Source organism: Penicillium canariense, assembly GCF_028826845.1.
Source record: "Penicillium canariense strain IBT 26290 chromosome Unknown utg000001l_segment0_segment0, whole genome shotgun sequence".
NCBI lineage: Eukaryota > Fungi > Ascomycota > Eurotiomycetes > Eurotiales > Aspergillaceae > Penicillium > Penicillium canariense.
This window is the reverse complement of record NW_026622728.1, coordinates 4,910,876-4,926,768: the sequence shown is the minus strand read 5'-3', so window position 1 is coordinate 4,926,768 and position 15,893 is coordinate 4,910,876. Positions and strand designations below refer to the sequence as shown.

General features: G+C 49.0%; 4 protein-coding genes across 4 annotated transcripts; 3 read left to right on the top strand and 1 right to left on the bottom strand.

The window, feature by feature from the left end:
• Positions 1 to 1,806: 1,806 nt before the first annotated feature.
• Positions 1,807 to 2,816, top strand: N7482_001645 (zinc-binding alcohol dehydrogenase family protein; the record flags this gene model as incomplete). Its single annotated transcript, XM_056683770.1, has 2 exons — positions 1,807 to 2,042; positions 2,168 to 2,816. 2 exons carry the CDS (start codon positions 1,807 to 1,809, stop codon positions 2,814 to 2,816), a joined length of 885 nt encoding a protein of 294 aa, XP_056547376.1.
• Positions 2,817 to 3,166: 350 nt separating this feature from the next.
• Positions 3,167 to 4,648, top strand: N7482_001644 (uncharacterized protein; the record flags this gene model as incomplete). Its single annotated transcript, XM_056683769.1, has 1 exon — positions 3,167 to 4,648. One exon carries the CDS (start codon positions 3,167 to 3,169, stop codon positions 4,646 to 4,648), a length of 1,482 nt encoding a protein of 493 aa, XP_056547375.1.
• A 426-nt stretch (positions 4,649 to 5,074) lies between these two features.
• On the top strand, positions 5,075 to 6,142 carry N7482_001643 (uncharacterized protein; the record flags this gene model as incomplete). Its single annotated transcript, XM_056683768.1, has 1 exon — positions 5,075 to 6,142. One exon carries the CDS (start codon positions 5,075 to 5,077, stop codon positions 6,140 to 6,142), a length of 1,068 nt encoding a protein of 355 aa, XP_056547374.1.
• Positions 6,143 to 11,621: 5,479 nt separating this feature from the next.
• On the bottom strand, positions 11,622 to 13,334 carry N7482_001642 (sugar porter family MFS transporter; the record flags this gene model as incomplete). Its single annotated transcript, XM_056683767.1, has 2 exons — positions 11,622 to 12,284; positions 12,348 to 13,334. 2 exons carry the CDS (start codon positions 13,332 to 13,334, stop codon positions 11,622 to 11,624), a joined length of 1,650 nt encoding a protein of 549 aa, XP_056547373.1.
• Between the last annotated feature and the right edge of the window lie 2,559 nt (positions 13,335 to 15,893).

Sequence of the window (15,893 nt, the reverse complement as noted above, 5' to 3'; positions counted from 1 at the left end):
CGGGTGTCGTTCCTTGCTTCCTTGGGAACAGCTGTCTCTTAAGGGTGGGCGCTAATAGGTTGCGGATGGGGAGGGGGAGGTCGATCGGGTCTAGACTGGACGAAATTAACCGGACAGCGGGCAGACGAAATCCCGAAGTGAGGTTTTCGATTTTTGTGGGGGGAGAGCTGAATGGAATTGTGTACTACGCCTCATTCTGTCTAATACGACGCGCCTGGTCACTCGGCGGGTAAAAGTTGCCGACCACTCGGCCCATGAAAACGGGGAGTGATGGGTCCAGGGGTCTCCGCTCCGTAATTCGTTTTGGATCATAACTTGATTTTATCAGCCTGTGTTTTACCTGTTTTTACCTTTTCCTTCTTTCTACCTGTCTTTTCCAATCAGGGAGTAAGTCTCCCCGAGTCCCACCGGGGTCTTCCATGTTAAGTCTGATTGCCACCTTCCCCTACCAAACACATGACTTAGCAAGCCTCGAATGCGGTTTGCTTGCCTCAAAACCAACCCCCTTCGGCCCACCTCTCAACTAGATACATTTTCCGAAGTCCTCCGTTCTTCATGCATGTTCTTTTCATTAATTTGTCGAAGTACTCGAAAGCGTATAAACCCGAGCGCGGCGGCTACGCTTGTTTGTATTAACAATGGCTCCTCCACAGCCGCCCCCTTGATTTGAACCCAGTATGATCAACAACTGATCCCATGGGCCCAGTACTAGCCTATATGGATAGCCCTAGATGCAACACATTCTATGATAGGGGCACCCTTGGTCTGAACCGTAATAAGATTTATCCTCTTTCCAGCCGCCTATGTTAAAGAAGTAACAACCGTGTCGCGACCGAGTGTTGTTTAGAGTTGATCGTCTTACAAACACGCATCGCACGTACCAGATCTAATCACTTACAATCAACTTATATAGTAGCTAGCATTGTCAAGATTATGCAGGAAATCACAGCACTTTTGTAAACAACATATCCAAATAGGCAGATCAAGTGCAGAAAATAGGGGCAGTGTATAGGGGTCATTGAAACTGTCCCAGGTCGCGCTTATGGTCAAATATCGGCCTGTCCATTATTCGCAATACACTGCCTTCTGAGGGGGCCGAGCCCCCCCCCCACTTCGTACCCGTGACACGGTCCTCCATGTCAGTTGGTGATATAGCCTTCTTGAGATCTGAAGGGATATAAAGGACGATAGAAACACATATAAATTTAAATAATCGGTCTGATTTTCAAACAAGGCGGGGGCTACTTGAGCCAATTATTGATCAGACGTTTAGTCCAGATTGATCCTCTCTCATCCTCGGCGACCTAACCTCTTTCATTTAAATCCGATGTTTAAATCCGATAGAGACTCATTAGATCCGCCGAAGGATTCCGCTCGTTCTCCCAACATAAATTATAAATTCGAACCGCACCGCGCTCGCATTTACCAACCCATTTCTCTCTACGGATATACAATTCCCCTTAGAGTCCCAGATTCGGAGAGACTGCAACCTTGTGTTACTGTGAAAAATCACTTCTGAGGGCCAACAAAAAGCTGTGCCCTTTCACAATCTTCCGATATTCCTGCCACGAGACTGGGTGTGAGCCAGTGCCGCTATGTGTGTTATTTATTCTCCTTATGATTCGACAATTATACTCACCCTGCTGTAGCAATAATTCCAGAATGGCCCTGCAATTCACTAGATACCTTGCTCGAGAGAAGGGCGCTTTCTTGGTGGCCACGATTGCCGAAAAGCCTACCTTCATTGAACCGCGAGAGGTGATGATACGTTTGAGATCTATCGCCATAAATCCTGCAGATTACAAAATGATAGATGAGGGTCATCGAGTGACCTCTTGGCCTTTTGTTCCAGGCCTGGACGGGGCCGGAGTTGTTGAGCAAGTGGGAGAAGGGGTGCTCGATTTTGCTGCTGGAGATCGAGTTCTGGCCCTTTTTACCCCAGGTGACCGCTCGGGATCATATCAGGAATATGCCGTGGTACAGGAAAAAGATGTGGCTAAGATTCCAGCACGATGGTCGTTTGAAGATGCATCTACCCTAGGGTTTGTCGTTTCCACTCCTCTTAATTTCCTTTTTTTTTTTCAAGTTTCCACATCGTTTTGCATCATACACATACATCTTGCCTTGCTTGATCGTGTTCTATGCTGACGTGGAGGCTTTCGTTTAGTGTCTGTTATCTCACAGGGCTCATGGCTCTCGGCATTGGTTTACAAACTCCTCTTCCATTCCTTAAAGGTGGCCCAACTTCAGGGCTGCAGCCTCTCTCCGTGCTTATCCTCGGTGGCAGCTCTGCGGTTGGTGCAGCTACGATTCAGCTGCTTCGTCTTGCGGTCCCCGAATGTAAAATTATCGTGACCAGTTCGCCAAAGCATCATGCTCATATCAAGGATTATCTTGGGGCTGATGAGGTAATCGATAGAGATTCCGCTTCTTTATCCTTGGATGCAAAGTTGGCCACCCCAGGCTCGGGTGGTGTCGACGCTATCATTGATGCCGTTGGCGCTGGTAGCATGCAAAGAGATATCTTTGAAGCCCTTGACCCTGGTGGACCTAGGATGTATGCACAGGTATGGACGGGACGGAAGCAAATTGATGCGCCAGATGGTGTGAATTCGATTCTGTTCAGAGGTCGAGATCTTCATCGGCTGTCTGGAAATCAGAATATAATGAAATCCTTGGAGCAGTTATTGGTACAAGGAAAATACAAACTACCACTGCCTGTGCACAAAGTGGGGCATGGATTTACTGCCCTCGAGAGGGGCCTCGAGCTAATGCGCCGTGGTGTGAGCGGAGAGAAATTGGTTGTTTCTATCTAGCTTTCTTTATTGTCTTGAGATATATCTTAATTCTGTGCTTTAACACAGTCGTTCAAAATTCAAATTCTAAGTTATTATCTAGGTCCCAAGATTTGGGTTTGTGGCGTCTTTTCGCTTCATCACTTCTCTTCACGGGCGAATCACTTCAAATAGCCAGTGCGGGCAGGTGGGGACGAGTTCATGTTTTTCGTATTTATTTTTGATAATCTCACGTAAGACAAGATCGGCGATGGAACTCGTCCAGGGCAGGGCAGGGCCAGCGCACAGGCCCCAAAATACCCCCTAATAACAATCCCAAATTGATTAGCCATCTTGCGAACCCCAGGACCACATTCTAGGGTCAAGAAGAAATGTTGAATCTCCCCATGGGTTTACTCAGATCTCCGCTTTTTAATTTACCCATCTTCGCCTTTCTTGATCTTGTCCACGCGAGAACGGACTTTCCAACCCCTCTAAGTGATGTGCACCCACAGCTCAAGTCTGATAATGGTGTCACATTTGACCCGCTGGGCGTCGCGGCAATTCTCTATAATCAGCGAGCTGACCGGAGTGCAGCGAGACTATATACTCAGTATGATCGGAATCTTTTTATCTGGCCGCATATGACTATGGTTGGGGGCACACTGCCGCCAATGCAGATGCTGGTTGAACGCCTCACGGCTCCTTTCAAGTGGATCCACCCCGCGATCAAAATGTGTGCGAAGGACACAACGATGCTTCCTATTCGGTCCGATATTTCCGGCAATGTTTTCCGGCAGCTACCTTACAATTTGAGCAATGTCTGGCTGAGCGATGTCGTCTCATTTGAGCCTTCGGAGCACCCTGGTAATGATTTTGCTATTGTGTATGTGGATACAGTCCACAAAACGCCAAAATCCACCGACGAGGGTCGTGAAAGCGAAAGTCATGAAGATGAGTTCATTATCTACTCACAAATTGGGAACGTCCGGTGGCAGGCTGGAAAATGGACATTAAATCTTCTCTCTTTCATCAATGGGGCAATGGTCTTAACCGGGATGGTGTTTGGGATCCTGTTAGCAGATCTGTGGGCATTCACCCTCTTTCTCTTGTACAGCTGTCACTGGGGTGCATCGGTAGCGATCTCTCTGACTACCATGGTCACGGTTCACACTCCTCGTCGGATTGACCCTAACCCCAACGATCGCTTTGCTGTTTATGAGCGTGAAGAAGGCGGCACAGTGATCTTCAAAGGACCACAGAAAATACTTGAAACCTGGGCACGTTCGACATGGGAGTATAATCCTACCTGGAGCAAAGACTGTCTACACTGGCTTTGGATTCTCACGGGGACGATGTCTGGAATTGCCTCTGTTGCATGTATGGTGAATATGCATGGCAGACTGCAGCTTGGGTTTCTGGGCGTGTTGGTATATTCTTCAGTGGCTGAAATTGGGGCCACTAGGATTGCACGTATTCTTCAAACCAACGCCCGTGGTCCGATTCACAAGGCCTATGTTCGTGGAAACTCAACTCGATCGTTGGCCATCATTCGGGCAACTCTCGAAACTACAGCTCGTTGTCGATTAACCGGCCTGGACTGGATTTCAATGGGGTTACTCCCAGATATGTTGGTCTTCCGGGAGATGCAAGCTCTTCTGGAAGATATCAACCGGATACAGGGGATTGATCAAGAGAATTTGCAAGAGTTGAGAGATGACGATCGCTCGGCCATTAAAGCACGATGTTCATTATTTCTTGATCGTATCACCGCAAACGACCCCGCGCGAGAAACACTGGCCCTCAGGATACGGAATGAAGTTTACGAGACCTTAAGACTGAGTGAAAACTATCGGCTGGAGCACAAAGATTGAAAAAAGAGTCAGTTCGACTAGGGGATTCTGTGAAGTCTGCGGTGTGGTCTCCTTTGCTCCATTCTATTATGTATGACTTTTACCTGGATTTCTCAATGTATATGCCTATTTGTTAATGTCCAGAAGGCCGGGTATCAACGATCCACACAGTCGCGAAAGTAACAGGAAGTGCTGTAGTCCGGAGCATAAACTCTCAGCCAGACTCGTGTACGTGGCCCAAAAGCGGGTGCCTGAGGAAATGGTCCAAAATCACGAATTACATCAGCTTGTGGGGGCGGCGCGCTGGATGTCACCCCTTAAGGCGCCAAGGCCACCAAGTCAACAATGCTGCTTTGTTCACAGCCCACTTTGAGCTGACGATCTCGCCGACCAAAAGCTCCCGCACTCCATACTGTCAGGCATGGCTCCCCCCGTTCGGACCGATCGATGAAGTCACCTTTCCCGGCGGAAGCGGGCCCAACCCCTGCGAAACTCTGTGCCTCATACGACTTGGGCGGAGGGGTACGTCTTGCCGACTCGTTTGCAATTTACTCGATTGTCGCGTTGCCGCCGGACTGGACCAATCTCAAGATCGACCCAGAAACACTTGCAGAGCTGGAGAGGGTTGCCTTGGTCGTTGCAAATAAGCTCCCCATTCTGACCACTCTACGCGACAGTCTGGTTCCAGATCTCAGTGCGCTGCCGCGTCCGCCTCGGCCACGATCCCAGAATAATGGTCATACCCACCCCTGCGATCACCTTCCCTGGTTCTTGATAAACGCTGCAAGGTACTCCCAACACTGTGTGCTTGGACACAATGATTGCTTGGAATCACTTCTCATGGTTTCTCAGCGACCATGGTGCATTCTCGAGCTATGTTGTTGTGAGACTTCAACAGTAGCCGCAGTGCATGAACTTGTGATGGTGGCCACGAAGCTTGATTATGCGACATATAGCCCTGCTCTCAGACTTCTAGCACATGAAGTGTCACAGAGGCAAGACCGTCGCCGGGGAGATCTGGGGTCCTGTGATTTCACAGGTGCATTACGGCAAGGCATCTCGGATACCGCTTGGGAGGATGCCTTCATTATGTACAAAGAGTTGTCCAAAAGCTGTCTCCGATCACATAACTCGTTCTGGATAGGCCTGATTTCCACATGTGCCGTCTACCTTGGCCTAGCATTCTCGGATTTAGTTCAGGTACTGGGCGATTTGTTCAACAGTCCTCTAACCGTGACCCCTGAAGTGTCAAGCGCTATCAAGCCGAAGTTTGACACGAGGCCACCACGTTCAAGTGCCTTGATTGACCCATCAACTCACGTGGCGCGCCGCACAGAGAAGCTCATACGCCTAAGAAGGAACAGCATCGATGTCATCCCTCATCCCAAATCATACTGGCACATCGGGAACAATCCAACTTTTCTTGGTCAAAATTTCAGTGCTGATGTACCTCCTGTACGAGATTTGCTCAATCTTTACGGCGAAATTTTGAGAGGTTTCAGAGAAAACCTTTGAGCATCTTCCATCATTAAGAGACACTGACAAGTTCGGCGTCCATGACTGCAGCATAGAATGGCATTTACCGGGGCAACAGACAGACAGGGGCAACAGACAGACAGCAGGAAGAATAAGCGTACAATCAATCAAGTCCTCATATGCTTTTTCCTGTGGTGCGTATTGTTTCGAAATCTCTGCTTACGGATGAGCATCCGTGCATTATATTAGCTAGTCCTCCTTTTTCACTAACGTTGGACAAGGTTTACTCCGCGTGGGTGGATGTCTAATAGATATCCCCGCATTGCCCATCCTCACAATGGTAATAGATTCCCTCTATTACACCGAATCGCCGATTCTTGGGCTATAATAGCAGTTTTGTGCTTTCCAAACAGTAGTCCTCATGGCAAAATGCCTTCGAACGGCCAGGGGGTTTCCACGACGAGCGTATATTGAACATCTATATCTCTATGCGGATATTGCTGAGATACAGCTGATATACTAGTCAATTCTGTTCTACACGTATAGAAACCACTGCAATACAGACAAATTAGCTCCCTACAAGGGAGCGCGGATGGGCCCTATCTAACGCTACGGCCTATGACCGCAGTGACAGGTGATCGGTTACTGCCGAGCTGTTCTCTGCCTGTCTCTCTTGACTGCGCGAGGTCGCCAATAAAATCAAAGTTACTGACCAAGGAAATGACACCCATCGTTATCTAGCCCCAACACATGTTGAAGACATGTTCGGTCCGACAAATGAAAGAGAAAAGAGGCTTGATAAACTCTCATGGTCATGCTCAACCACTGCGGTTTTACCCCTGGTCCAAACACCAGGAAAAGGAAGGTAGTAATTCATAAAGCCTATATTAATTGTTAGTTCCAAATGGTATGTGATCTAAGCGCTTTCCCCCATTGCTTTCCGTCATTTGTCAATGTTTCTCTCGACTGCCATTGGATCCCTGGTTTTGGTTTTTATAGCATGTTGAAACAGAGAAATGATAACATTACTTAGCCAGACTAGGAACAACCATCTATTGCAATTGAATGTAAAACGAGGAGCCAATTGGAGTGTAGAAGAGTTGATGAGAGTGATCCTACACGGGGGTCAGATAGTCCAAGCTATTGGCGGCCACTAGAAATTAACATTTCCGACGTAAATGCCCCAGGGCCTGTATTTGAGATCTGAATTTGTTCAAAATATTTGTGAATACTCTAAACCACTTTAAATGCACAGGTCGCGCACTGGAAATGGGAACAAATAGGACATCTATCTGGAGCAAGATTGGGATTGGTGGGCGAGCGACATTGACACTAAACTTGGCTTAGTAAAGTCTACATTATAATCTAGGATTTTCGACAGAACTTACACATTCCCACCACCCAGATGCTCCTGCAGTTACTGCCTGATACCCTGGCCATGGGTCTGTCAAATTATTCTCCATCTGCTGGTCTGCCTGATCTTCATCTCGGACGTTGTGTACAATATTTTGGTTCGCGTCGGGCGCTGGGTGGCTTTCATTCTTCAAGACACTGCGTGAGTATATAGCAAATGTCAGATGTAAGGACCACCTACTACTTCGGCTTCAACATGATCCTCATCTAGTGAAGAAATTGATTCTTCCTCTTCATTGTCTAACGTCGGACCATTCCAGACTTCAAATAGACTTCGTGGCAAGGCAAAGAGAGAAAGATTCTCTAAATGGCTTGCAAGGTGTCGATCAAAGACAGAACCTCCAGTGACCTTCTTCTGGCATAACAGACAGCAGGTATCTGCATTGGGTGGGAGATCGAATGAGGATGGGTGGTGGGATTTCAGATGCTCCACCCATTGATGCCTCCTTTCGTAAAGCCGATCATGTGTCTCACAAACTGGATATATGCAGACATAGGGCATTAAGTCGCTGAATACATGGCGCATCCAGGATTGTCTGTGACTGATTCGTACAATATGATAGCATAACTCGCATTCAAATGGCTTACCAGCCATGGCATTTTCTGGCAGGTTTAGGTGAGCAATCTCTTGATCACCGTCCATTGTTAAGTTCCCATATGATGTAATTGATTGATCTGATTCTGATTGCGCACCCCAAGAATACAGCGCTGGGACTTCTAACTTAGTTGCCATGGTCTCTGGGGGAGCTGTGGACTTATTGTCTTCCCTCTCATCCCCATATCCCAGCTTTTGGCGATGCATTTCGCGGAAATAGCAACTCCAAGTCGATCCAAGATACGAGGATCCGCATGAGGATATTTGGCATACACATGCTGCCGATCATTGAATTCAAAGTCGGGGTAATCGGACTTCTGGATTTGCCGCAAGCGGTCATGCGCAGATGGTTTTCGAATGATTATTGACATTTCATAGAGTCGTGTAATGGTATGAAGCAGATCAGAGTAGATCAGTTGGACTTCTTCCACAGGATCGACGTCAAGTTCATTGGCTGAAAGTCCTGTGTCGGATCTTTCCTCTGTGATATCTTGCAAGTCCATAAGTAAACGATGGAGCCGACGAAGCTGTCTCGTTATTTGACTTCTGATGTGGGATGCATCTCGTAACCGATACTCCAAGGATGACTGGCAGGTTTGATGAGCACCTATATTCGATAACCAAACCCGAAACCGTCCGAGTTCATCTTTCCACTGTGAAAATGTGACTGTGGACTCAAATCGTTGCAAATTCCTGGACTCTAAGATGGTTTGAAATAGGTCTCGGCATATCCCGACTTGTGATGATATTGTCTTCTGGACATCCATATTTTATACCCACCATAGAGTTACTGAAGAAATCAGGTATCCAGCATGGAACCTGACGATTAGAAGATAGAACTACCCCGCCCGTATCAGCTGCTATCTTTTGAGGCTCTGGTTGGGCGGGGTTGCAAGGCGGGGTTAGTGAGTTGGGCTAGCAGAAACTACAACAAGCCTCAGTCATATAACTGCCATCCTAGCTATTCCAACACCTGTCTCGATAAACAACAAGCAGCATGGTTACAGGGATTGAAGTCACTGGGCTGGTCCTAGCCATGCTTCCTCTCATTATAAACCAGCTGGATAACTACGTTCAGGGAGTGGAAACGATTAAGTCCTTTCGAACGAAAAGGTATCGGCGATATCTGGATGAACAGGCAGCGATTCTTGGTGGACAACATGCAATCTTGATCAATTGTTTGGAAACAATACTGGAAGATATTGTCCCCGAGGATCACATCTCGAGACTGCTGGCAAATCCACATGATCCGTTGTGGGCGGATGCGAATCTCCAAAGACATCTACAGCAAAGGCTAGGCAGGGGCTACACACCATTTTGTCACATCATGAGCCAAGTGTCTCACGCATTGGTAGAACTTGCAACCAAACTGGGGCTTTCGCTTGATACCACGGTAAGTATCTTTAATCATAATACTCAGTTGTTTGATGTTTTGGCCGGCATAAAGCTGCTTGATAAGTTCCCTTAAACATATAGGGCTGACAAGACTTGTCTAGTCTACTCAAGAACAGTCTATCGTTACCCTTCGTGGGCTTCATAAGATCAGAGATATTCTTTCAAAAAGTATATACAAACAGTTATTTGACAATTTGAACAATCTGAACAACATTATCAGAACACTCGTCGATCAATCTGTCATCCGAAGTACGCGGCACAGACTTAAGGCCAGGTCGAAAGAATCAACGAGAAGATACAAAGAAATCCGACAAACGACAGCTAGCCTTTACGAGAACTTAATGAACAGGACTTATTGGCAGTGTTCATGCTTTGATACACATTCTATTCATTTTGTTCTCGATAAAGATATTAACGTTTGCGAGCGATTGGAACCGGCCCGGCTTCGTTTGGTTTTGACGACGACTCCAACCACCACCACGATTTCAAAATGGCATGAAATAGAAGCAACAACAGCGCGGGCTCATTCTACAGCTGTCGCTTTACCTCCGCCTATTATAGCACGATCACGGAGTTTACGCTTTGCTTCATCGCCAGTCCATTCCACCGCCTATGTGAACCCTGGCACATCCAGCAATAGTCATTGCACCGAAATCTCAAATATGTGTCATGCAATTTACGGCTGCATTATTCCCAACGGTCATGGAATACCAATTGGTCATCTCTCTGATGGGAAATTTACACACGATTTCCAGGTTTTGCGGGCGGATGCTAGAAACTTGGAATTACACTCACTTGAAGAGTTGCTTCTAGCATCGCTGTCAGCCTCTGGAAACTTTCGCGCACCTCTGGTATTTCCTAAAAGGGAACGCCACTTCCTGGCAGCGAAGCTCGCCAGTACTGTTCTTGAATGCCACGGAAATTGGCTCCCGTCACGCTGGTCATCGCGCGACATCATCTTTACAGAACATGTTACCTCCACCAATCTCGAAAGGACGATTCGGACACCCGTCCTAGCCCGAAGAATATCTGGCCCCAAAGAATTTGAAGGCTACCCGCTCTCCTGGACAGGCTGCAATGATCTTCTTTTTCCTTTGGGGTTAGCTTTAATTGAGCTTTCTCTTTGCCGAACAATCACCTACCTTCACACCCCTAGTGACGAGGGCCAAGATGAGATTTCCACGCTCTTTGAAAAGGCCAGAAATTGGATATATGATGTTTCCTGCGAATGTGGACCAAATTACGGGGATGTTGTTCAGCATTGCCTATTTTGGACGAAAACGCGTGAAGTAGACATGGAGAGTGAGGAATTTCAGGCCGCGGTATTTCAATATATCATCAAGCCTCTCGTTGAAGATTTCAACCATTTCAATGACCTATGAGACTCGGTTGTTGTTTCCCCTATTCTCGTTTACTTCGTGGGATAGCTCTTGGATTATAGATATTTAGTTATTCGTTATAGTACGAAAAAGAAAATTTGCCTCCCTCTTAGGCTCCAACTTCATTCTATATGATTACATAACTAGGGGTAATGGAATAATGGATTTATTGAAGCTTCAGCTGCGTTATTGCAACATATACGGGTATGCCACTCGGGTACAACTAGCCAGGGGAAATCTTCGCAAAGGACCACAATTTGTCATGGGCTACTTGATGAATGAAAAAGCTACCCTCGAGACTCGAGCGATCTAGCCGCACATGCAGCCACACATTCCTTCGCACCTGGTTGAATTTCACTCAAGATGGAAATTTCAATGCAGAAGGGGATTTTGGGATGTCCCAAGGATGGGGGAATGAGTAGCCAATTAATTTCGCCGCAGGAGCGGGTCTACACATTCCCATGTGAACCACCTGACCACCAGTCTAGACCCGGAGAACACTTGGCTTGAAAAGAGATTTTTAGTTGTTCAAAGTCTATGCAAGCAGTTCCAGCTAAAAATACATCCAGGCGGGTGGACCGCACAACGAACTGACTAAATACCCAGGCCCAAGACGCCGCCGATCGTGCAAGATTTATGCTCCATGACAAATGTGGCTCAACAGGAAGAGAACAAAATGCCAGCGTTAAAAGAAATAAGGAAGGAAAATTCGAAGCCAGATGATTGCCTCCGCGCTTTATGCGTTCTCGGCATGGTCCATCTCCTGCTCCTTTCTCTCGGACGAGCTCTCATCCGTATTCCACTCCCCATGCTGGGGGAACTCGAAACTGCTGCTCTTCCAGGGAGAAACCTTGTTGACATACATATAGTCCAGCTCCTCAAGGGTACGCCCCTTACCCTCAATGACGAAGAAGTAGACGACCAGAATCGCAACAAACAGGCAACCGGCGAAGACGTAACCGTAGGCGAAGTCGATAGCGCCGGTGATGAAAGGGGTGAAGAAGGAGATGACGAAGTTCCAGCCCCAGTTGGAGGCAGTCGCCAGAGCCATACCCTTCGCACGGTACTTGGAAGGGAAGAGCTCGGCCACAATGGCCCAGACCATGGGGCCCCAGGTCATCGCAAAGGCAGCAATGAAGAAACAGGTAACCACAATCATGCCTTTTCCGATATTAGGTGTGTTCTCGGGGTGGTCGACGTCCAGCTTGAAGTGGCCAAGGGAGGCGAAAATCAAGAACATCACCAACATCCACGCAGCGCCAACCATGAGAGACTTGCGACGTCCATAGTTCTCCACTATATACAGACCACCGAATGTAGTGGCGAAGTTGACGGCACCCAGGATAACCTGGGTAACGAAGCTGTCCGAAATGCCAGCACCCTGGAAGATGGTCGTACCCTAGTAATATTACCGCATCAGCCTCTTATACATTTCGATACGGGATGTGGAACGGAAACTCACGTAGTAAAAGAAGTAGTTGGCGCCAGTGAGCTGCTGGAGGCTCTGCAGGGCCATGCCCAGGGCAATACGGTAGAGCATGCGAGGCGCGGTAAGGAAATCACGCCACGTCTGGTCTTGTGACTCGGCCTCGAACTGCTCGCGAATCTCATCCATCTCTTGGAGGATGCGAACGTGGTTCTCAGGAACGCCATACAGCTTCGCCAAGGTGCTCTGAGCACTCTCGACCTTACCCTGGCGGAACTCGTAACGCGGGCTTTCCGGGAACAAGGCCATGCCGCCACCGAGAACCAGGGCAAAAATGAACGTCAGACCCAGCGTGATGCGCCACTGGGCGGTCCCATGGAGATTGTGAGTACCCAGGTTGATGAGGTAGGCCAGTAAGATACCCAGGGTGACGAAGAGCTGATAGCAAGAGATCATGGCACCACGGATGTGACGCGGGGCACTCTCACCCTGGTACATGGGCACCAGCAGGGAGCAGGCACCGACACCCAGACCAGTGACCCAACGACCCATCATCATCTGCCACCAGTGTCGGTCGGGGGAGGTGATTTGAACCACCAGACCCACCATCAGGATGAGACACCAGAATGAGATGGACCACTTGCGGCCGATATGGTCGGCGAGGGGAGCACCCACCAGGGCACCGATGAGGGTACCGATCGAGAGCAGACCGACGATCAGGCCGGATCGAACATGACTAAAGTGGTACTCGCCGTGGCTGTTGTGCTGACCAAAGCGGTGCAAGTAGTTGTTCATCTCCAGGAAACCGGAGATCTGACCGGTATCGTAACCGAAGAGAAGGCCACCCATCGAGACGAAGAGGGCCATTACCAAGGCGCGCATCGTGATGCGCGGGATCGGGGTATCCACGCCCGCTGGCCGCATGGGCTTCTGCATAGGGCTATTTGGAGAGGAGGTCTCTGGACTCGAGTTCTGTGCGGGGGTGATCGACTCCCCATGGTGGGAAGTAGATTCAAGACCCATGATGGATGTTGGTCTTCCTGGGGTGAATGCGTCTTCAGGTGCAACAGATCCCTGTATATAGGATGGGCCGGAGGTGTTGATATGATGATCCACACGGCCTGGTCAGGAAAAACCCCGAATGTTCCGACCAAAAAAAGAAAAAAGGTCAGAGAAGAAGAAAAGCCCGTGGGGAAACAGAAAGGAGGGAGCGCCAGGCTGGAGGAAAACCCGGGGCTTTTGTACTGCTGCAGGGACAGGAGAAAACGAGCAAGACGCCGGCTCGCCCACAATTCGTTTGCCCTGGGGAAGGCAGTGGAGAGACAATGTGGAGAGCAACGCAGGTGACCTGCCCCAAGCCGAGTGCCGGGAATCACACAATAACGATGACCACGCAACCACAACCGTCGCACAGCCCTGGGATCTCCACCGGCGTCAGGGGAGTGCCAGTCAGAGCCGGTTCCAACAGGAGATCGGCGATGGTGCGCCATACAGAAGCCACCAGATTCGGCGGACAGCCGAGAGGCCAAGTACGGCACGGCAAAACTCGGCGTCCGCCCAGGCCGGGCCGACGTTCTTCGCTCGGGATCGGCTCTGTTGGCGATCGGGACCGCTCATGTCGTCGTCAGTTCGTCCGATCTCTTGCCTCGAGGGCCATTGAATCCTCAAATCCTCGAATCCTCGTGAGGGGGGATCTCAGTTTGAGCCATCCGTTGGCCGGTTGTCAACCGGCATCGCCGGGCAAGCTTCGGGTCCATGTTCCCGCTTGGGAAACTCTGGAGAAAGAGGAAGCCGTGCAGTGGGCCGTGTGGTAGCGAGGAGTACATCCGGGCCTTCCGAACCCCAGGATGCTGACACTCCGGATTTTTCGAGAAGGCCATACTCAATGTGCGTCTCGGTGAAGCACACCTCCGGGGATTCGCCCCTCCTCTCCAGTCTCCAGTCTCCAGATTTTCCCTCCGACGAAAGTTGCCAGAATTTCTGAGGGGAAGAAAGTGCGGAGTCGGCCCAACGACGGTTTTCACCTGTCTGGTGACACGCAGGGTCTTCCGGCTGTCATCCTAGCATTCGGCCCTGGTGGAGTCTGGAGGATCTAGTCTCTCGCGGCCTGGTGCGATGAGTCAAGATCCGACACCAGAGGGGCCCAGTCTCCGGCCTTTCTGCCATAATCTCTTTCCTGGGCCGATGCTCACGATAATTGCAAACTCAATTTTTCCATCATGCGGCGTCATTTAGGCTGATGCTTGCACCCCGACCATCAGTGGCGGCGCCACACCCGCGACGCGGTTCCTGGTACAGTTCCTGCAGAGCCTGCAGACTCTGCAAAATCTGCAGAATCTGCGACAAAGTAAAATTAAATTGCAGAATCTGCAGCAAACTAAAATTAATCGCGATCTCCTTGCCTCGGTCGTCCCGTCTAAGCCGTTGAATAATAACAACCCCAAAATAATCATCAGGCCCCGTGACCACGCGGACGAGCAATCAACACGAGAGACTCGCGATCCCCACTCTCAGCAAAAACAGACTATTACAAAAACAGACTATTATTATTATTATTATTATCATTTTTATTGTTTTTCTTTCACTGAAAGGAGAGAAAGGGAGAAAAAAAAAAAAAAAAAAAACCAACAGAAAAGGCGGGAGGGAGCGACGCGAGTCCTGACTGGAGAATCCCATCACTTTCGCTGCGTCAGGGCGGAGTACTCCGTAGTGCCTGGCCCAACGCCGTCAGAGTTTGCACAGATTGTCTTTTCCTCTGCGCGTGGTTCATCGGATGAAGGATGATGCGATGAATTCTTAATACGTAAGGCTTAAGTAAGGCTCCGGGCCCTCCAGTGAACCGCCTTCTTTTCGGGTCCACCCACCAAGGCGTCGGTTGGAAGATGCCGGCCTGACCACGCCAGATCGCTTGGCTAGTTCTCGGAATGGACGGCTCAATGCAAAATACTGTAGAGCGACAGCCTAGGCCGGCAGATAGTTAGCACAAGCTCGGGCCAAACGGTTTCTAGCCGACGCCTGAAGTCGCATGAAACGAAAACAAGGTTTGGGGGCCACGTTACTCGGGGTGATGTCAATGCTTATCCATCGCGTGGCACACCACGCATTCTCTGTACTCATGCTCTATGTTATAGTGTATTATCTAGCCCCTGCGCTTCTCGAAGCATCTTCCACAATCCCCATAGCCCCATGGTCGTTTGACATTGTTGGACGGAAAAAAGGAAATTAGCTTTTTCGTAAAGCACGGAGTAAGCCAATTCGGACCCAAGAGCTTTCTACAGTTTGCTAGGAACTTCGGGAAAATGGCCTGTTATACATGGAGATATTACCACCTCATATATCGATTTCCCTATTGTGCAACTATCGATAATGCCTCTTTTCCGAAGGTGCTTTCAGGTACTTGGAAGGGTTTGTGGAAGATAATAGCCCTCGGGTTAGACTGGTCATCAGTGGCTGGGATGGGTGTCTTATGAATCAAGATAGCTTCTTGGAAGACCTTTACTGCGTCGAGGGGAGATGGTGGACTCTCTGTGTCCTATTCCAAAGTGTCAATCTGTTCTACTCGATAGATATCGAGACCCTTCG